The following is a 19,588-nucleotide window of genomic DNA, read 5'->3' on the forward strand; positions in this document are numbered from 1 at the left end:
AAAAAAAAAAAAAAAAAAAAGAAGGGGTTCTTTTATCGTTGGTGGCGGAGATTAAGACACTATTTTATCTCTTGTAGCAAGAGTTTAAATACAGTGGTAGCTTCCTAATAATCCTAAACTTGTGTTGTGGTGAACACCAGTAGTTCATTTTCAGACTCTCCCCCCTCCCATCTATGATACTTTTGACTTCCTTGACTGGACCATTTGGTGTTTTTATGTTTTCTATTCATTTTGTCCCATTGTTGAATGTTTAACGGTCTTATGAATCCTATGTTCATGTCACAGGTTTGACAGCAAGAGGTTTTGCAGAGATTGCAGAAGGAATGTTATTCGCGAGTTCAAGGAGCTGAAGGAGCTGAAGCGCATGCGAAAGGAACCTCGCTGCACCAGTTCATTTTGTGTGGCTGATACAGCCTTCCAATATGAGGTGCTTTCAACAGCAATTTTCTGAATCAAACTTTTTCCTTCCTACCTTGCCAACTGTAGTGGGAGGTTCCTTGTTTCTTTTTCATGTTGTAACCTTTTTTGCCCTTCGTGGAAACAAACTTTTCTTGCACTCTTATATTCCACCTCATATTTAGGATTTTTTTTTTAAAACTATTATTTTTTTAAACAGTGAGCGAGCCTGTGGCACAACGGTTAAGTTGCACTATTGCAACATGTTGGTCACAGGTTCAAAACTTGGACACAACCTCTGTGAAGCAGAAGGTAAGGCTGCATACTTTGCCCCTCCCAGACCCTGCAGTAGCGGGAGCCTTGTTCGTTGGGTTGCTCTTTTTTTTTCCTTTCTAGTCTTGATATTCCGACTAGTGTGACCTGAAGTCATGCTTTAATGTTTAACAGGTATCTGATGACACTGTTCAAGCTGATTGGTGCCAGTCTTTCGTAGACACTGTTGGAACATACCATCACTTTGAATGGGCTCTTGGAACTGGAGAAGGAAAATCTGACGTTTTAGAGTTTGAAGATGTTGGCATGAATGGGCATGTTCAAGTGAAGGGCCTGGACCTTGGTGGTTTGGGTGCATGTTTTATTACATTGAGGGCTTGGAAACTCGATGGACGTTGCACTGAACTTTCTGTAAAAGCCCATGCACTGAAGGGTCAACTATGTGTACATCGCAGGCTTATAGTTGGGGATGGATTTGTGACAATAACAAAAGGAGAAAGTATCAGAAGATTTTTTGAGCATGCTGAAGAAGCTGAAGAAGAAGAGGTAAATTCTAGGACTTCAATGGCTGATTTACTATTGCTGTCGGTTTGACCTTATGACCAAGTTTTATATTCCTTTCTTTTCTTTTCTTTTCTTTTCTTTTCTTTTTTTTATAAATGCTACTTTCTTTAAATGCAGTTTTACTCATTTGACCATTTTTCTTTTCTTATGGATACTGTCGTTTATACATGCAGGATGATGATTCCATGGATAAGGACGGAAATGAGCTGGATGGAGAAAGCTCCCGTCCTCAAAAGCATGCGAAGAGTCCAGAACTTGCTCGAGAATTTCTTCTAGATGCTGCTACTGTTATATTTAAAGAACAGGTATGGTTTCTTATACTGAGCAGTGTTGTACTTGATCCTCCTTGATCTTACCCACATATCAAAGAATATCATATCGTTCTTTACTTATTGCACTATGGAGAAAAGTTCCATCAATATCTGCTGGAGCCCAAAACTGGATCATGAAGAACCTGATTCTCTAGTGCCTCCCATTCCTAAATTATGTCTGTATAAATCAATAAATCGAAGTCAATAAATCTTTTTGTCGAGCAAATCAACTGTATTTAAGCCCAATTCCAACTTGGAGTGAATCACATTCTTCCATTCCAATAAGTCTTTTCTTAACAGTGAAAATGACTTGGCAATCTTCATGCTTTTGTCATCGATAGATAATTTCAAAATTCCCATAATTATTTTTTATATGCCAGTTGAGAAGAATAACTTTGAATGGTTACTAAGTCAATATTCTCAAAGAGGTTAAACAATTGTACAATTTGTGTTCATAAGGCAATGGAACTAGAGACACTCATTCCAAAAATGCTCACCTGATATCTGAATCTTAATTGAATTTTGACGTGTCAAAAATGAATTTCTTGCTACTTTCTATGGGTTTAATCCAAGTGACAGACTTGTGTGGTGTTGATGTATACATTTATGCAGCCCTTCCCTACAAGTTCGAGCTTTTAGGTGAAACGGTAGTGAACATGGTATCAGAGCAGGGGAGCTCGGGTGTTCGACTCCTAGGAAGTGCCAAAGGGAGTTTCCCCCCACTTATTTTCCCTCAGTGTCATGTGGGTAAATGTGTCACGTGCACAGTGCCAAGATGGCCTGCACGTACGGCGGAGTGTATGCTGCCTTCCCTAAAAATTCGAGCTTTTAGGTGAAACAATAGCTATCATGGTAGCAAAGTGGGGAGGATGAGTGTTCGACTCCTAGGAAATACCAAAGGGAGGGAGTTTTCCCCCACTTCTTTTCCCTCGGTGTCATGTGTGGGCATGCATGTGTGTCACGTGTATGGTGCCAAGATGGCCTGCATGTGTGGGGGAGTGTTGATGTGTACATTTACGTTGCCATTCCCTACAAGTTCAAGCCTTTAGGTGAAATGGTAGCGAACATGTGGAAATGAAACCCTTTTGAAACTACAAACTCCCATACAAGCAACATAAACAGTCCTGAAGCCAGTAATGGTGGCACCACCAAGTAAGGGTGACATTTTGAGGCCACCTTTTTCCCTTTCTCCTTGATCAGCATCTATTCGTTGATGATTGATCTGATGCTTTGAATAAAAATGCATATTATTTTAACCTGTTTAAATATATCTGACTGACCTTGGGGTGCCATCAATCCTTGGTACCTGGACTGGCAATTATAATTTGTCACAGATCTGGCCATCAACCATTGCTGTTCCTATGCCAATAGATATGGGGAGGGAGAACAATGAGATCAGTTGATCCCCCCCTAATGCAGGAGTAGATTATAAGAAACTACCCCAGCAATTTATAACCCCAAACAATACAAATAGGATCAGGAAACAAAGAAATAAGACTATCAAATAAACCCCCAAGGATACAATACCCATATAGGAGTAAAACCAGCCCAAAACCCAACCTGATAGGAGAGAGGAAGACCTGCTATAGAGTTGGAGAGAGAGAGGTGCGGCTAGGTCTGTAGGAGTCTGATTGAGCTGCACTCTTGGGGGTAGATAGCCCCTAGGGAGGGTACAAAAACCCCCAAAGTTGAGAGGATTCTGACGGCTGGTTGTGGAGTTACAAGCTTTCTTGATTTTATGACCTAGGAGAGAGAAAACTTCAGGATTCTTCAGAACAGTTGCTGGATAGATTTGGACAGCTCCAAGAAGAGGACTGAGTGGCCTAATAGCAGCCTAGAACACCTTTAAAAGGGTTTACAGATCAGAGGTCAGAGGAGGGAGATATGGTGATTAATCTCTCTCCTAAAATCTTCACTATGCTAGTCGGTTATGGACTGTAATAGCTTCTAAAAAAAATTGAATTGTATTTCTTTAATGTTACAGCAAATAAAATAGAAAAAGAAGAATAGAACAGATGGGGGGTCGAGAAGGGTGAAAGAGAATAAAGGAAGTGGCTATCTCAGCCTGGGCTTCTCACCCACAGCTATCTCAGCTGCTCTAAGCATTTAGTTGCAAACTTTTTTTCATTCAAATCTAATTAATAATAGTACATATGCCTTTCTATTTATAGAGGGGAAGTTTACAATCATAATATAACTAGGAGTTAGTTTCCAAAGAGGACTAGACACTCGTACTACAACTAGGAATTCAAAATAGGACTAGGACTTGACTTTATGACTCCAACATGGAGTAGGATTAACTAACTAATAGTCCATATAGGACTTTACAACCAACTAATGGCCTAATGGGGCATTTATTGAATTAGATAACAACTAATTAAACTAATGACTTAAATCCCGTTTTCCTACCTTCTACCCATATTTTAGGCCCATTAAAATGGCCAATTTTAAAGAAAACCCATGGGATCAAAGGCCCAACACATACATAAGACAACCCAAGGCTTATTTGCAATAACTTAAGCCCAAGTGAGTTATCTACATCACCCCCACAACCACAATGCCCCGAAAAAATCAATTGCTTGCTTCCATCACTCTGTGTGGCTTGTTGTGGTCGGGCTGTAAGGAAATGCCCTCACTGAGACTGCCATGCTAGAAAGTTCTCATTCAATTCTTGGTAGCTTTGAGTTTCAAGGAAATATTTGAACACCAGGCTTTTAGATTGGCATGGGGCAGATCATGCACAAGGCTTTGAAATTGAGCACCATTGATGGAATGCACTATCAATGAGATGAGAACCATGATGAGTGAAAGCTAGTGGGAAGGTGGACTAGGTTTCAACCACTTCTGAAATGATCATAAGCCTCTTTCTCAATAAACTTCATTGTCATACAATTCCAAGCTTTGTGTGTGGTAAACCAGAGACAGCCTATCGATGGTAACAAAAGTATATTGACAAGTGTTACATTTTATTTTATTTTATTTTTTTGTTGCTGAATGGCTTATAAAGATGGTCTTGCTCATCAATGGTAAAGGAAATAAAAATGGTATAACTTTTCCTTTTCAATCGGTGTGCTGACTGAAAGTCTTATAAACATGTATAACATGACTTATTTCTGAAATGCCATTTCAGAAGTTCGCTTGCTGGCATGCCAATTCATATTTATCCATATTTGACATGTAAATAATTAATTCTGGAGTGTGCCCTTTTCAGGTAGAAAAGGCTTTTAGAGAAGGAACAGCTCGTCAAAATGCCCATAGCATATTTGTTTGTCTTGCCCTAAAATTGATGGAAGAGCGTGTTCATGTTGCGTGCAAAGAACTTGTCACCTTAGAAAAACAGGTAATTTTATGCTCTGTATTTTAGGATATGATTTGCTTGTGTCAGAAAAAAATCCTCTACATTTCATTAGAAATACTTGCTTGATGCCCATTTGTCTCTACAGATCAAGCTTCTGGAAGAAGAAGAGAAAGAAAAGCGTGAAGACGAAGAGCGCAAGGAGAGAAGGAGAACAAAAGAAAGAGAAAAAAAGTTGAGAAGAAAAGAGAGACTAAAAGGGAAAGAAAAGGATAGAGAAAACAAGTGTGTTGAATCAAAACAAACTCCCTTGAGGCCTGATATTTGTACAGAAGAACAATCGCCAGGTGGTGATGAGGAGTCGATTAATACTATCGATTCAGGCGATTCCATAGGTGACACCGGAGATAGTTCAATTGCTGAGTCTCCTCAAGATATCCAATATGAACAGCTCTCAAATGGGTCTGTGGCTTTGACAATGCAGAAGGATGGCGCATGGCACATGTGTCACACTTCGGATGGGGAAGTCTGTGTAAAGGATAGTAATGGTTTATTTACAATTGAGCAATCAAAATCATCTCGGCGGAAGCTGAGATTCAGGAAAGAATTTCAGTCAGATCCGGCTTCCAAATGGTGCGATAAACGCCGAACTGCAGTTACCAGTGTCAATGTGCCTTTTCTTGATGAATCTGACCCTAGACTACATTTTTCATCTGCGGGAAATCCTTGCAGGTGCAGCAATGTGAGTAGACAAACAAGAAAAAATCCTGTAAAGTCCGACACCAGAAACTGTGTCCTTAAGACTGGTGAAAAGTATCACTGCTCCAACAACAGGATGCGTGATAGATATGACTTCCATTCCTGTGGCTGTAACCAAAATAATGGCTACAGATCAAGGGATGAACCACATGTTTCTGTCACCAGACCATGCCGGGAAGTCAAAACTGTGAACAAGTCAGATTCTGCATCGGATGTATCTAGGCCTTTCTATCGCAATAACAAGTACAATAATGGGTGTTATATACCAGATAATTGTGGAATTCTGAAAAGCAAGGTCATCTCAGGCAATGCCACTTCAAGTAGAGATTTTCTACATACGAAGAAAGTCTGGGAACCTATGGAATCACGGAAAAAGTACCCTCGCAGCAATTCAGATTCTGACGTCTCCCTGGGGTCTACTTACAAGGTTGATGAAGATGAGGAAAGTAGATGTAATGGAGTTGGGACTTTGCCGCCACAATCTGATAATCCTCTGGAGTCACCCAGTGAGCTGTTTTCATCTGCACAATCTATGAATTCTGGAAAATCTGGTGGTTTGAATTATTACCGAAGTCAAAAGGATGACACTGGGAATGAATCACAAAAGGCCAGCCAGGAAGTAGAGAAGGGCTGCCAGAATGGATTTGGTTTAGGAGACAAATCTCTTTATTACTCAAAGGATGCTGCTTCCAGCTCAGATAACTGCTCTTCGTGTCTTAGTGAGGGAGACAGCAGTTCAGCTTCTTCAAGCTCTCAAAATGTGGAATCTTTGTCGACGTCAGATTCAGAAGATGCTTGCCAACAGTCAGAGGGAAGAGATTCTTCAACGTGTGGTCAGAATGGTTTTCTTAAATGCCAGGATGTGGTAGTAGACAGCAAGCAGAATGCTAATGGAAGGGAATCTCTTTCAAGCATGACAAATCCAGGATTTCCAGTGTCTACCTGCACAGTAGGAGGTAGTTTTCCAGAGGATCCACCAGTAAAACATGCTTATAATCCTAATAGTGGTATAGTCAGCACTGACATGGCTTCGCTTCCACCAATCCATAGCCCGAGCCTACATTTCCCCATGTTCCCAGCACCTTCAACAATGGGCTACTACCATCAACATCCAGCTTCTTGGCCATCAGCTCCTGCAAATGGGTTTCTTCCATTTTCCCAACCTAACCGCTACCTCTTCACGAGTCCTTTTGGGTATGGCCTATCAGCAAACCGACCCTCACACTTCTGTATGCAGTACAGTGCTCTACAACCTTTAACAACGCCTGTACTTAATGTTGGTCAACTTCCAGTGTACCAACCTGTGAGCAGAGGCAATGGTTTGACCTCAAAGGAGCACAAAGGAGTAACCAAGTTAGCTGATACAGTGGTAAGTGAAAAGCCTCTTGAGAGGGCGGCTCCAATTGCCGGGCTCTGCAAGAAATTCCATCATGTGGGGAAGATAAACGCTGTGGGCATGCTACTAAATTGCTTAATGACAGCACAAACTTCTCGTTGTTCCATTTTGGTGGGCCAATAGCTGTGGCAACAGGACATAATTCTAATCCTGTGTCCTTGAAAGAGGGAACTTTAGGGGATTTTCCTCCGAATTCACCCGCAGATCCTGCTCAATTTGATAGTTGCACCAAAAAAGAGACAAATGTTGAAGAATACAGCTTGTTCGCAGCAAGTAATGGAACAAGGTTTTCATTTTTCTGATACAGTATTGAGAAGGTGCAAGGAGGAGGCCGTAGACAATTCGGTCCCCATTTCTTTCTTCTGTTAAAAAAAAAATGAGCTTGTAATTCTGTAGAAAATAATCTTCCTTGAGAGTCCCAAATTTAGCATATATTATCTTCTGTTCACTGTCATTTCAATTGCCTTATTGTTTTTCCCCATGTAGAGAAATATTGCGAGAGTGGTACAGTGCTTGAAGGTTTTTCTGAACGAGGTAAGTTTTTTATTACTAATGAAGGTATTTGTTGAGTGATTTTCTGTTCATATGAACTCAGGATACTTTTTCTCTACAAAACTTCCCATTTGAGGACAATAATTATTATTTTGTAAATTTGAGACAATTTGCTTCATTGAAAGAAAGCAGATTTGGGTGCACTTCTTTGTTTGGATCCTTGATGAAGTAACTTTAGTTTTTTGAGCATCTTTCTTTTTATTTCCATTTCTGTGTGTATTAGGGATATGATGGCAGCTTCCTCACCTGGAAAGCTAATCAAACTAGTGGTTTAAAGTTGATCCAACTCGCTTCTTGTTGCTTTTTACTCGAGGAGTTGAAAATTGAGATACCGTCTGATATCTTAATATGATGTTTTTTGTGCTAATTGTTCCATCTTCCATATGTCCCTGATGATTTAATTTAGTTTTTAGTGACTGATATATTGATCCGAACCTATTATTTTTCTAATGCAGGCCAAGTCCAAAAATTGATCCTATTTTAATATCTATGGGATATGGACTTTTAATTCTTTGGGTTTTATTTTTTATTTTGTAATGAGCTGAATTATAAGGTTAAAAAATAGGTGTCTTAAGGGGTATACAAAAATAGCTATTTAATTAGTAATAGTAGTAGTAGTAGTAGTAGTAGTAGTAGTAGTAGAGTCCATTAGGTAATGTAGTTGGCTTTAGTTTAGTCATTGAAAGAGTACTATTTTGGTTGAGAGTGTGAGGCCTAAGTTATTTGGAAGACCAAGGCTTCAACTATTTTAGCAACCTTTAGTTTAATCTAGCTACCAAAGAGTCTTAGATTTAGTAAACTTTCTTTTGTTGTAACCACCCCCACGATGATAGTTAATTTAATCGAATACAGAATTTGGATTTGAGTTGGTAGACAGTAGAAGGCTTCCTTTCTCTCTCTCTCTCTCTCATTTATATCCCTTTTCAGCAACTCTATTCCCTAGCTATATCCTCCAAGCCCAAGATGGGGGCACCTCACCCTTAGCTCGCATTAGTCAGTTTGACTATACAGAGACCTTTGATGACTTGGTGGGAAGGATTATTAAGAAGCCTTTAGCTCAATTAACATGGCCTTATTTCGGACTTGAAGATCGATCCTTTAAACAAATATCACTCATATCCTTCAGTCATTTTGCTCCAGCGATTACCGAGGGTTTTATCCTTGAGATCAGCTACGGTAAACTCCTTGGATCTGACAAATTCATAGGGAAACCAAAATATTATAACTTTCCATTAGCAATTCAGTGCACGGGGCTCTCGCTACTGCAGGGTTTGGAAGGGGAACAATTTAAACTGTTTATAGCTCACCTCTTTATTGAATCATTAGTTTTGTTCTTACTAAAAGTGACCCAATATGTTCCTTAATTTTATCATCTTAGATATCATCTTAGACTCATTTCGTGTAAGGAAGAGGACATCAATGTCAGCAAAAATAAGATGGTTAATCCTTAGAATTTTGTAAGAGGTGCAATAGAAAACATTATGTACTTGGTGCACTTGTTTTTGTCATGTGGAAAGAGGATGTAGCATTTCTGACTGTCAAATGTGTAGAAAGTCTTTCATCGAGTAGAAGCACTATGTATCTTTTTTTTTTTCTAAACATCACAATATATATTCTTCCATGTTGATAGAAAATTTGTCTATATTTATCATTTAATATAGAGTCCATGCCCCTGGTGTATTGGTATGCATCTCATGTATGTATATGCATATAACTAGTACTGTAGTTATTGTGCATTCTCTGAACTTCGAACAAGAATAGACAACCTAGATAGAAAAACCAATGATAACGAATGGTTCAAGTCTGTCTTGTCACAAGTGTAGTTTATGTAACCTTTTCGGAAGTCACAAGACCAATTTTTGCCGTCCATTTTCATGGTTTTCATTTCTATATAGTTTGTGTAGAGTTGGGAGAATGCATAATAGATACTATAATACTGGTACTTATACATTTTTTTTTTGCCAAGGAGGAACCCATTTAACCAACCCGATTTGATGGTTCAGGCCCATAGTTAAACGTTGGTCACACAGCCACAACTGGTATTTTTAAATAGACATACAAAAAATGCATAAAAATGTGAGAGGGTATTTGATTGAATTAGATATTGAAATTTAACACATGGCTAATCTGTCTACTTCCTCTCTACCTAGTAGTTGGAATTTGCACACCATTTGTTCACAAAGGTAGAAGACGTGTCCCTTGTGAGTTTTGACATTTGGACATTATAAGAAAAGTAGTCAACGGCTACACTTGTGTGGAGGTCTATGGCAGTGGTTTATGAAGATTGCCTCTAAATACACCAGCACCTCGATTAATCCTCGGGGAGACTAGCGCAGTGATCCACCGGCCGCCACAATATCTGCTTAAATTGCAGGTGCACTGATGGATAATCGAATTTGAAACCGTGCACTTATCCACACAATCCCCAATTCGCCCTAACCATCTGGGCAACCCACGGATGGGGGGTGAAATTTGTTGAGATTTTTATAAACCGCAGTTATAAAAGACACATTTAACCGAACCAAACAAGCTTTAAGATGATCCAAGGGTTTTTTTTCCCCCTTTTCTGGTGGTGTATTTAGTTATATCTTCTATGGTTGACTATTTTTTTCTTCTTCTTTCTTTTTATATAGTTTAGTTGGATATAAAACCACCGAAAAGAATTAAATTGACAATCTCGATCTCTATATATTATGCACCCAATCACCTTCTGCTTCTTGGATACAAAATTCTAAATTTTAATCCAGGATCGAAAACCTTGGTTATTTGCCAAACTCTAATTCGCAGGCTAGAGGCAACTGATTGTAGGAGTACATGATGTGCCATGGAGATTGAAGTAGCACCTTCTTATACTTACTGCTATTAATGTGTGCCATTTTAATAGAAGAATTGTTGCCCATTTGTCTTTGCTCTTTCTTTTACTTGATGACTATTGTGTTTTTTGCCTTGACTTCGATTGTGTAGCATTAAATTATAATTCCTATAGGTTGTTATTTCAATTTTAATTCAGATATATATATATATATATATATGGGAAAAGGTTGGGTATGCCGCCGATATCAAGTATACTAACACCCATTGTGTCTATCTCTCTCTTCCCTTTTTCTGAAATGACCCCTATATCCTTCCTGAATGATACTCCATCATGTGTTCCTATTGGTGCTATCCGCTAGCATACTTGATATTGGCGGCATACCTATCCCTCTCCCATATATGGGAAAAGGTTGGGTATGCTGTTGTTATCTCAGTTGTTCGGACTTTAGGGTATGCATTAGGCCTAACATTCCAAGAAAACCTAGATGAACAACCCATATTCACCCTAACGCCCAAATTTTCAAACATTTTTCAGAAGATAATCATCATCGATTGAAATTGATGACTCTAATCGTTCAAGTGAAAAATGAATAATTTTAAAGATAAGACCCTTATTTGTCTACTTTGTATACCTATCCCTCTCCCATATATGGGAAAAGGTTGGGTATGCTGTTGTTATCTCAGTTGTTCGGACTTTAGGGTATGCATTAGGCCTAACATTCCAAGAAAACCTAGATGAACAACCTATATTCACCCTAACGCCCAAATTTTCAAACATTTTTCAGAAGATAATCATCATCGATTGAAATTGATGACTCTAATCGTTCAAGTGAAAAATGAATAATTTTAAAGATAAGACCCTTATTTGTCTACTTTGTTTATTTCTCAAATGTATCGTATTATATATATATATATATATATATAATTCTTTGTATTTTAGTTTGAACTTTATGAAACCGCCAACTACAATAATAGTCTTATTGCTGTTTTTGCTAACAATTAAATACTTTCTTCTATCCCTATCCCCACCCCTTCCCCCACAAAAAATAAAAGATTAAATGTTTTGCACTTATTGTTAGCCATGACAAGTTTATAGCAGTTAAAATGGTTGCCACTTGTAAACTTTGGAAATTGTTTTCTTTGATTGTGGAAGAAGGAAAACCCACAATTTTTCAAGGTCATTAAAAACTATCCTTGTAGGACGAAAATTTGAAAGAATGAATAATTAATTTATCTTTGTGTTTCAATGTAATTAACTTGCATCAAGCACTCACATTATTAGTACCTCTCGATCCCCTCTTCTCCTAAAAAAAAAAAAATGTATATATAGAAAGTGCTCATTGGTTGTGAGAAATCGGCTTTATCTGTTTCTCCTTTTTAGTGGCTTCATGCTGAGCAGCCCTCATGAGGAAACTATCGCTCTCCAGGGCCACCTTCAGGGGGATATCGCCAAGGCCACTGGCCATGGCAAGCAGGATTTCCTTCATCTCCGATTGGAATTCATCACGATCAATGGTTCCACTCCTATCGGCATCAAACTTGTCAAAGATAATATCATATAGGCCTTTGAGCTCCTCTTCGGTCCCCAAATCGTTCCCTAGTGACAATAGGCAATGAAATCCCTTACCAAGCTCGGAGCGAGAGAGAACTCCATCGCCGTTGGTGTCAAGGTTCATGAAGTGCTCCTTCACGCATTGGTCGAAGGCTTCTCTGTCTTCCACGAATGCAGTCAACGTTGAGCCACTAAGGACGATTACGCTCATCTTGTTAATTAAGATGGGGGCCGGGGGAGGAGGGAGGGAGAGTAACAAAACCAAATGAGTTTAAAAGTTAATTTGTTCTTGATGTTTCAGCTTACATATGCTTATATATGGTTTTGGTCTCTCTAATATTAGTGGGGATTGGGATTATTATGGTTTGATGACCCTTAATATTGGATGGTTAGAAATTTTGAAAGGTATCTATATCTTCTTTTTTAGGTGTTGCCATATGGCATCTTTTGAGCCAATAATTTGATTTCCCCTCCAAAGACAATAAGGGAAAAACTGGTGCCCTTAGATGTTGTATATGCAATGCCTTTAGTTAGTTACCTTTGACTCAAATTGAAAGGAATAAAACCCATTATCTCTTCTTTCATCTACTTCCTTTCGAAGAGATTCCAGAGAATGAGAATGGGGATGAAGGTGGGTTTGGGTTTTATTAAGTTTCCCCCTCTCCCCCTTCTAGTTTGGTTTAAATTGGACTACTGGCATTTTTTTGTTCAGGACTGAGTTTTCATTCACCCATGGTGAAAGAAGAACTGGGAGTGTCAAGAGGTGGCCTGCGGTGATAGGCTTGATCAGAACCAACCGATTAGTAGATAGTTTAGTGTTGGGTTTAGAGCAATTATTATTTAGGCATTTATGGTGCTTGGTCGTAGCTTGACAGGCTCCTGATTGGGACTGACACCACTAATTGATCATGACCAACCATTTATATCTCATTTATACACCGATTAGTTTGTTTATAGTTTGATCAACTGGTTTATGGTTTGTTTATAGTCCATTTAAAGATCTATTATAGCCCGATTAACTTGACCTTGATTGTAGATCGGTAATAGACGAGAGAATATTAACATATCCATGCCTAGTCTATGAAGCACGATTAACTAATACAATATAGGTGTGGGGACTTAAATAGGAGGGGACTTAGGCTTGATATGAATCAATCGAGATTGATCAATTGAAATCCCTAGGAAGAGTGATGGCCATCATTGGCACTGGTGTGATGTTAGATAACAGAGAGAATTTTCATACCCACAAAAAATCGGAAGGGGAGTAGTAATGATCTTAGATTTGTGGTACGTAGTTCCCCTCACATATATATAGTGAAAGGGAAAGAGTTTGGATCATCTCCCCACATGATGAACTCCTCACATGGGATCCCATTATCCATAGGGTATCAGACAGTCAATGATGTACTAAACCTCCAACTTGCGATCCAGATAACCTGTGGGCAATGAAATGATATGGGAGGCTGATTCAGACTTGAAGTAAAACTCTCTCCTTCATCGCTAGTTTATCATTTATGGAGATTTGGGAAAGGGGGGGGGGGGGGGGGGGGGGGTATTAGTGAGGACCATAGCTTTATGGGAGGAGTTTCCCCCACCTACGATGACATGGAAACTCTTTCTTTTATATCCAGTTTAGCTTTTTCCAAGTGTGAAAGAATCTCCAGTGCATATCAATGGTGACATGAAGGGCTGGTCCACAGTGCTCTTTTTCCAGAAAAAATTATCAATGTAAGAAGGGTAAGCTTTTCCTCCTTTTCTTTTTTACTTGTTTAGGCTCCTTTTGGTTGCAACGGGAATTTAAAGGGAAGTGAAGTGTTTATAATCATCACCCCATATTATTGTATAAATTATTTAATTTTTTTAACCATATTTAATAATGATATATTTTACATATTATAACAAAGAGATTTAGATGCAAAGTAAAGTGAAATATTATAATCAAATATGAAATGATTTGATGTTAATGTTAAAGTCACATGGGTAATGATTATATATATATATATATATATTTTTTTTTTTTTAATTATGAAAATTTCACTTTTATTCTCTCTAAATTCCCTTATAACCAAACATAGCCTGGGAAAAAGGAGCCATAAGCATGGTTCCTCTGTGACACAGTTCTTGCAAAATAACTGATCCACCATCCATGAAAAACGAAAATCTCACACTGATTGTTGCTTTCACGATCATTTTCAATAGCCCCGCACTGATGCAGATCCATGTTCCCGGACAGAAAAACTTCCCTGCTCGTCTTTACAGCTTTACTTGCTATGCTGATGATGTAATAGTAAAATTCTTTTCAACAATCACGGGCACGTATTGTATATTTGTATGGTACAGACTACGGACTACAGACACAGCGTGGTGCTGTCGTTTTTGAGCCTAGGGAGGACCGGAGGGTTACCATCATCTGACATGCCATCCCATGTGCCATTGATGAGAGATGAATCTCTATTTCTCTCTCTAGGTTACTTCTGAAGAATGATTCCCTTGCCATGAAAACCGACAAACCCAAATAGCGCAAGAAATTGTGGTTTGTGGATGAGAAAGACTCAAAACTAAAAAGAACAGATAAAACCCATAAAGCAGAACCCCAGTTATCTAGCTATCCTTTCCTCTTTCAGTAGCTCTGTCTTTGCTTTCTGAGTTTCTTCCATTTCCTTCTCTATTTCTCTCTCTCTCTCTCTCTAGACACACCTTCACTTCGCTTACTCATGGGTTCATGCACCAAAACAAACATTTCAAGTTGGGGCTTATCAGAAAAGAGACTAGTGATGGCAGCATTGGTATTCCTAATTTCTGGGTTATTGTGGTGCGTGGTGTACGATGCGATAATGGTTCCTGCAGTGGAGCATATGAAGCGTCTTCTCATGGTCTCACCTCTGTTGTTAGTGGTTGCAATTCACTGGCTCTCCACTGTGCCTCCGGCGAGTCGTCTCTGCATTCCAGTGCCAGGCTCCGAGCCAGCTGCCATTCACCGAGCTGGGGGATCTCCTTGGGGTGTGGCCTTCCTACTTCTCCTCCTTTGCTTTCTCATCTCTTACCAACCTTCCTTCTACCGTCTCATTAACCTCTAAATTAAGTGTATCTACTAATATTGTAAGCGGATCGAAGCAAAGTGGAATGCTAGTTGGATTATTGTTCTCTTGTGTACTAAAGTTAAGTTGGTGACTAATGCAACCCCATATTAATTTCTTTGTTCTTTCGGCCTCTTATTATTAATTTTTTTTTCCAGGTAAAAGATAATCTTTGTTGATTGATATGTAAAAAAGATAAAAAGCAAGAACTTCATCAATGGAAACTGTTGAAGGGTCAAAACCATACTTTAAAAATCGGATCGGATCGGTCTGGTATTGGTAGGAGTTGACATGCATCTCGAGATCAATCCCCAATTTTAAAATCTTGGTCTAAACTCAAAACCTTAACGATTAAGTAGAGAGAGCTCCTCAAATATATGAAGGCATTAAGGACATGAACGAAATCTGGTTTATAAATCTATAACTCCCCAAAATATATCTCAACAACCCCCTCATGTGTAGTTTCAACTTACCAGTGCTACAGGTTGATAAATAACTTAGAGATGATAATAAAAAGACTTGCCTCTAAAACTTCAATGCATTAAGTGGAGGGATAGAACTCCTCAAGTATATGAAGGTGCCAAGGCCATGAACAAACTGATGTCAAACTATAGCTCTATAACTCCCAATAGCTCTATAACTCCCAAAATCTCAAGAAAAGCAACTTATCAATAAGTTCTCATTCTCGAACTATTGAGGCCTTGAATATGACCAATCCATTACCAAAGTAACAGTTCTTCTCAAAATGCTCTTCTGCATGTTCATTCCTTATTTCCCAAGTGATGTCTCTCTCTCTCTCTCCTTTTGACACACTATTTCAGCATTAACCAAGTGGATCCCTTGTGTACTAAATGTGAGGCATTCACTCCTGTTTGTTCATTCCTCCGGCCTAGGAAAAAAAGATTCCCAAGACAACAATGTGGGGATTTTTTTTTCTGACCAGGAAGAGTGGATTTCAACATAAATTTGTAATATTTTCTGCAAAATCTCTCCCGTGAGTCTCTCTGCATTAAAATTTTGAAGTGAATAGTCTCAATATTGTCTCAAGGAAGAAGACGGAAACATAGGCTGCAGGCCATCTCCGTGTTGATTATTTTGAGTAATTGAGATTCGGTCTTGGACATAACGGGTTTTGGTCTCATCACATTGTGATTCGGGCCGTCCCGTGTTCGATCTGGCATGTCACTGTGGCCTATTTGTTGGCTGCTGCTTTTTCCTGCTAGTGCTAGCTAGTGGAAGGAATATAAGTATTATTGTTCTTGGACTCGTGGGCGTCTGGGACCTTGGATAATGGAATCCAACCAGAGGAGGTCCCATTAGCCCAATTGGATTCGTTCCTTGGACCTTGGAATCTTGGATAATGGAAACTTTACATGGTAGCCTTTAGCTCACTCATGGATCGAGGTTTTCTTCGGTGATTTTAGAATTTGACTTTAGAGAGTCTCCTTATAAATTCTAGTTTAGGGGAGTTAATTGTGAGGCCCAAAAAGCCCGAGTCTTGAAATTGTTTTATCATTCTTGGGTTGTGTTTGATATGCACTTTTGAAATAGATTTTGAATTTAAATTATTCTTTATCTTTTTCAGAATGAATTTTAAATCCATAATCTATTTCTATGATGCATATCCTAGACAAAACCATGACATTGATATAAATAGGGGTGTAAGTTTAGCCCTGATGATTCGAATCCACCCTGAGTTCGAATCCTGTCTAAACCTACTATGAGGGCCAACCAGCCCAACGTAACCCAACTCTGTGTGGGGTTGGACCAGGCCTGGGTTGAGGCATAGAAAACTCAACCCAACCTTAATCCGCTATGATTCTAATCCTGATTATTATTGTGCTTTGTAAAATGCATGTATCTCTCCTAACCAAGGGAGTTTTTTGTTGTTGTCATTGAGTTTCTTGTGTAACAAGAATATGATAGAGAACAATATAGTCAAAAGAGATGGCACAAAGCCAAAGGAAAAACCCATCTCTACAACCATAAAATAAGGAATGAGGAGAGGTGGGGGCTTGCAATACTTGAGTTTCTTGGTCTTTATATATATTGGAAATTAAGCATTATTATAGATCAAGATGAAATTCTAACAACAGTGAATGATTGATTTATGTCTTAATATGTTGACTTTTGATAAAGGGGATTAAAAAAAGGGTTACATGGAAAAATAGGGACACATGAAATCTCCATGAAAGAATGATAAAATATCACATTTAGTATAATTTAATGGAGGAATTCATTTTAGGGTTTTAATTAAAAAATCGGGTTTCAATTCATTTTAGGAATTGAAATCGGAATTGAATCGTAATTATTGGAATGCGATTCCATTAAGAAGACAAGCTAGGGTCAACCCAACCCAACTTGGCCCAACCTTGAGCCCTGTAGGGTTGGGCCTGAGCATGAACCTGACAGGGTTGGGTTAGGGTTGAGTTGAGTTTTGGGACCTAGGGTTGGGTTAGAGTTTTAATAAACTCAGCCCAACCTGACCCTGTTTCACCCCTAGATATAGATATACATCAATTTACATTTACATTTAGGTTAAGATATTTTATATTACCTTTTTTTTTTTATCTAAATAAAAGCTTTTTTCACCCATGGCAATGGTGATGTGATGCTATTATTGGACTATGGTAGATGAAGAGATTCTAACCATATGTGGAGAGTACCTGTGTCCCTTTGCTAAATATAGGATCTTGTTGGCACAATAAATTGGTCATTATACATCCACTCACGGGTGTCTCTTTAGAGTCGGATTTTGCCTTTCATCTATGGATGTTCCTTTATGTAACATATTGACAATGTCTATCAGACGCTCAAAATCAAAGTTGTAGTGAAACCAGCTCACCTACCAGTTTGCACTTCACATATTAGACGATGACATTTATTCCACTTGTTATCATTGATCAAAAGGCATAAAGAGACATTTATGGAAGCAAAAAAGTAATGGATGTCATCACAAAATCGTACATTATAGTTATGATCGTCATTCACCTTGGCTTCGGTCGCTAGCTCCACTGTTATCAAGTCACCGACTATAAGTTAAGTGATGATATTTATTTCACCTGTTATTGCCACTAAGGGTAAATGAAAAAATATTCATAGAACAAAAAGGATAGACATGAGCACCTAGTAATATATGAGCATATAAACGTACACAAACTGATGGGCTAATTAAGGTGGCGAAGACAATGCAAGGACATATCATAATTATGGTTCCTTTTAATTATTTTGGGAGGGAAGTGGGGTTGTGGGGTGATCCACCCCTGCATCTGGGATTCCTTTTCCCTGGTAGCAGCTAAAAAATTTTCGTGAGAAATTGTATGCATGTTTGTAGCGTATAATATAGCATAGGATTCTATTTGGCTTTGTGATTGTTGTGACCTTTTGAGATATTTGCTGGTATCCAATGCTTCACATGACAGCTTCATCTCTCATGGTAAATTTTTTAAAGGGAAAAAAGGACCAAACAAGATAGAGTGCCCCACTTTTGTGCGTTGGGGGGTGGGGAGCTTGACTCCTATGCTTCCTCCATAAAAGCAAGTTCCCGAGGTTTCTTTCAAGGAGAAAACTAGGGAAATTAAATATCACACACATATAGACACTAAAATAAGAATAAATGTTCTCAACAAAAGAAAAGAAAAAAAAAGAGAAGTTAATGTTTAGTACATCATCTACTAAAGATCTTCTCTTAGCTACAGCCTTCATCACTATTGAGAGAGAGAGAGAGAGAGAGAGAGAGAGAGAGATTTGCCTTGATAGTACTAATTAAGCTCTTCTTCCTTTGTTACCTATACCCCTTCCAATTCCCAAATCCGAAGTCCAATTTAACAACTATATTGTTCTACACACCATCTCATAATTCCAAGCAAGAACATGATTTATATTGGATTTTGAGTGTGACTTAATATATAGAAAATTGAGGGAGCCCAAGAAGGGGCAAAGATGAATAGGAATCTGGAGGTTTCTAACTTACTAGATCTCTGGACCCTCGATCCCTACCATTCATCATGAAATATTAAATTTCCCACAGCTTAAATTTGGGGAAGAAAGGAAATATGATGACACATAATGAGTTATTTATTTGATAACACACTAATTTATAAAATCAACACATAATAACAAAAGTTTGAAGCCTTATCAGAGACCCCAAATCCAAAAAAATAAATACTGCAAATTATTTAATTACTAAAAAGGCAAGATCAATAACAAAAACACACAATCCTACACTTGCTCCTAAGATAATTACAGATTCACCCCACAACCATAATCTTCATGAACATTACACCCACCAGCTCATCATCATCTTCATCAAAATCATCTGCTCACAAGAGGAAACCATCTTTCATGGAAGTCAGACTGATACGAGATCATGAACAAAAGGAAGATCAAGAGAGCTCCAACTCCCCATGGGGTTCCTCCAGCCCTGTGCAGTGAATCTTTCTCTGGCAATGGGATTAAGAAAGGAACCCTTCTTCTGTTTTCACTAGACAGCCAGTGAAGAACAAGCAACAACAACAGAGGACACACTATCAGCACCTGCTTTACCTGATCCATCAAGTTCTCAAACATGGACTCATAGTTGATATACCACGATAAACC

At 38.6% G+C, this 19,588-nt stretch overlaps 2 protein-coding genes across 3 annotated transcripts in view; one reads left to right on the forward strand and one right to left on the reverse strand.

Moving 5' to 3' along the window:
- Positions 1-7,250, forward strand: part of LOC122089094 — a 10,094-nt gene extending 2,844 nt beyond the window's left edge. The window contains exons 4-9 of one of the 2 annotated variants that reach the window (XM_042658553.1): positions 286-427; positions 844-1,215; positions 1,407-1,538; positions 4,756-4,884; positions 4,988-5,472; positions 5,572-7,250. In XM_042658553.1, the coding sequence (XP_042514487.1) occupies positions 286-427; positions 844-1,215; positions 1,407-1,538; positions 4,756-4,884; positions 4,988-5,472; positions 5,572-7,117 (2,806 nt within the window). In that variant the 3' untranslated portion in view covers positions 7,118-7,250. Of the gene's footprint in view, positions 1-285; positions 428-843; positions 1,216-1,406; positions 1,539-4,755; positions 4,885-4,987 lie in introns of both variants that reach the window. The other variant, XM_042658552.1, reaches the window with a different exon arrangement.
- A 4,318-nt stretch (positions 7,251-11,568) lies between these two features.
- On the reverse strand, positions 11,569-12,205 carry LOC122090152. Its single transcript, XM_042660000.1, has one exon. It carries the CDS (start codon positions 12,121-12,123, stop codon positions 11,698-11,700), a length of 426 nt encoding a protein of 141 aa, XP_042515934.1. The 5' UTR covers positions 12,124-12,205; the 3' UTR covers positions 11,569-11,697.
- Between the last annotated feature and the right edge of the window lie 7,383 nt (positions 12,206-19,588).

Source organism: Macadamia integrifolia, chromosome 9 (genome assembly GCF_013358625.1).
Source record: "Macadamia integrifolia cultivar HAES 741 chromosome 9, SCU_Mint_v3, whole genome shotgun sequence".
NCBI classification, from domain to species: domain Eukaryota; kingdom Viridiplantae; phylum Streptophyta; class Magnoliopsida; order Proteales; family Proteaceae; genus Macadamia; species Macadamia integrifolia.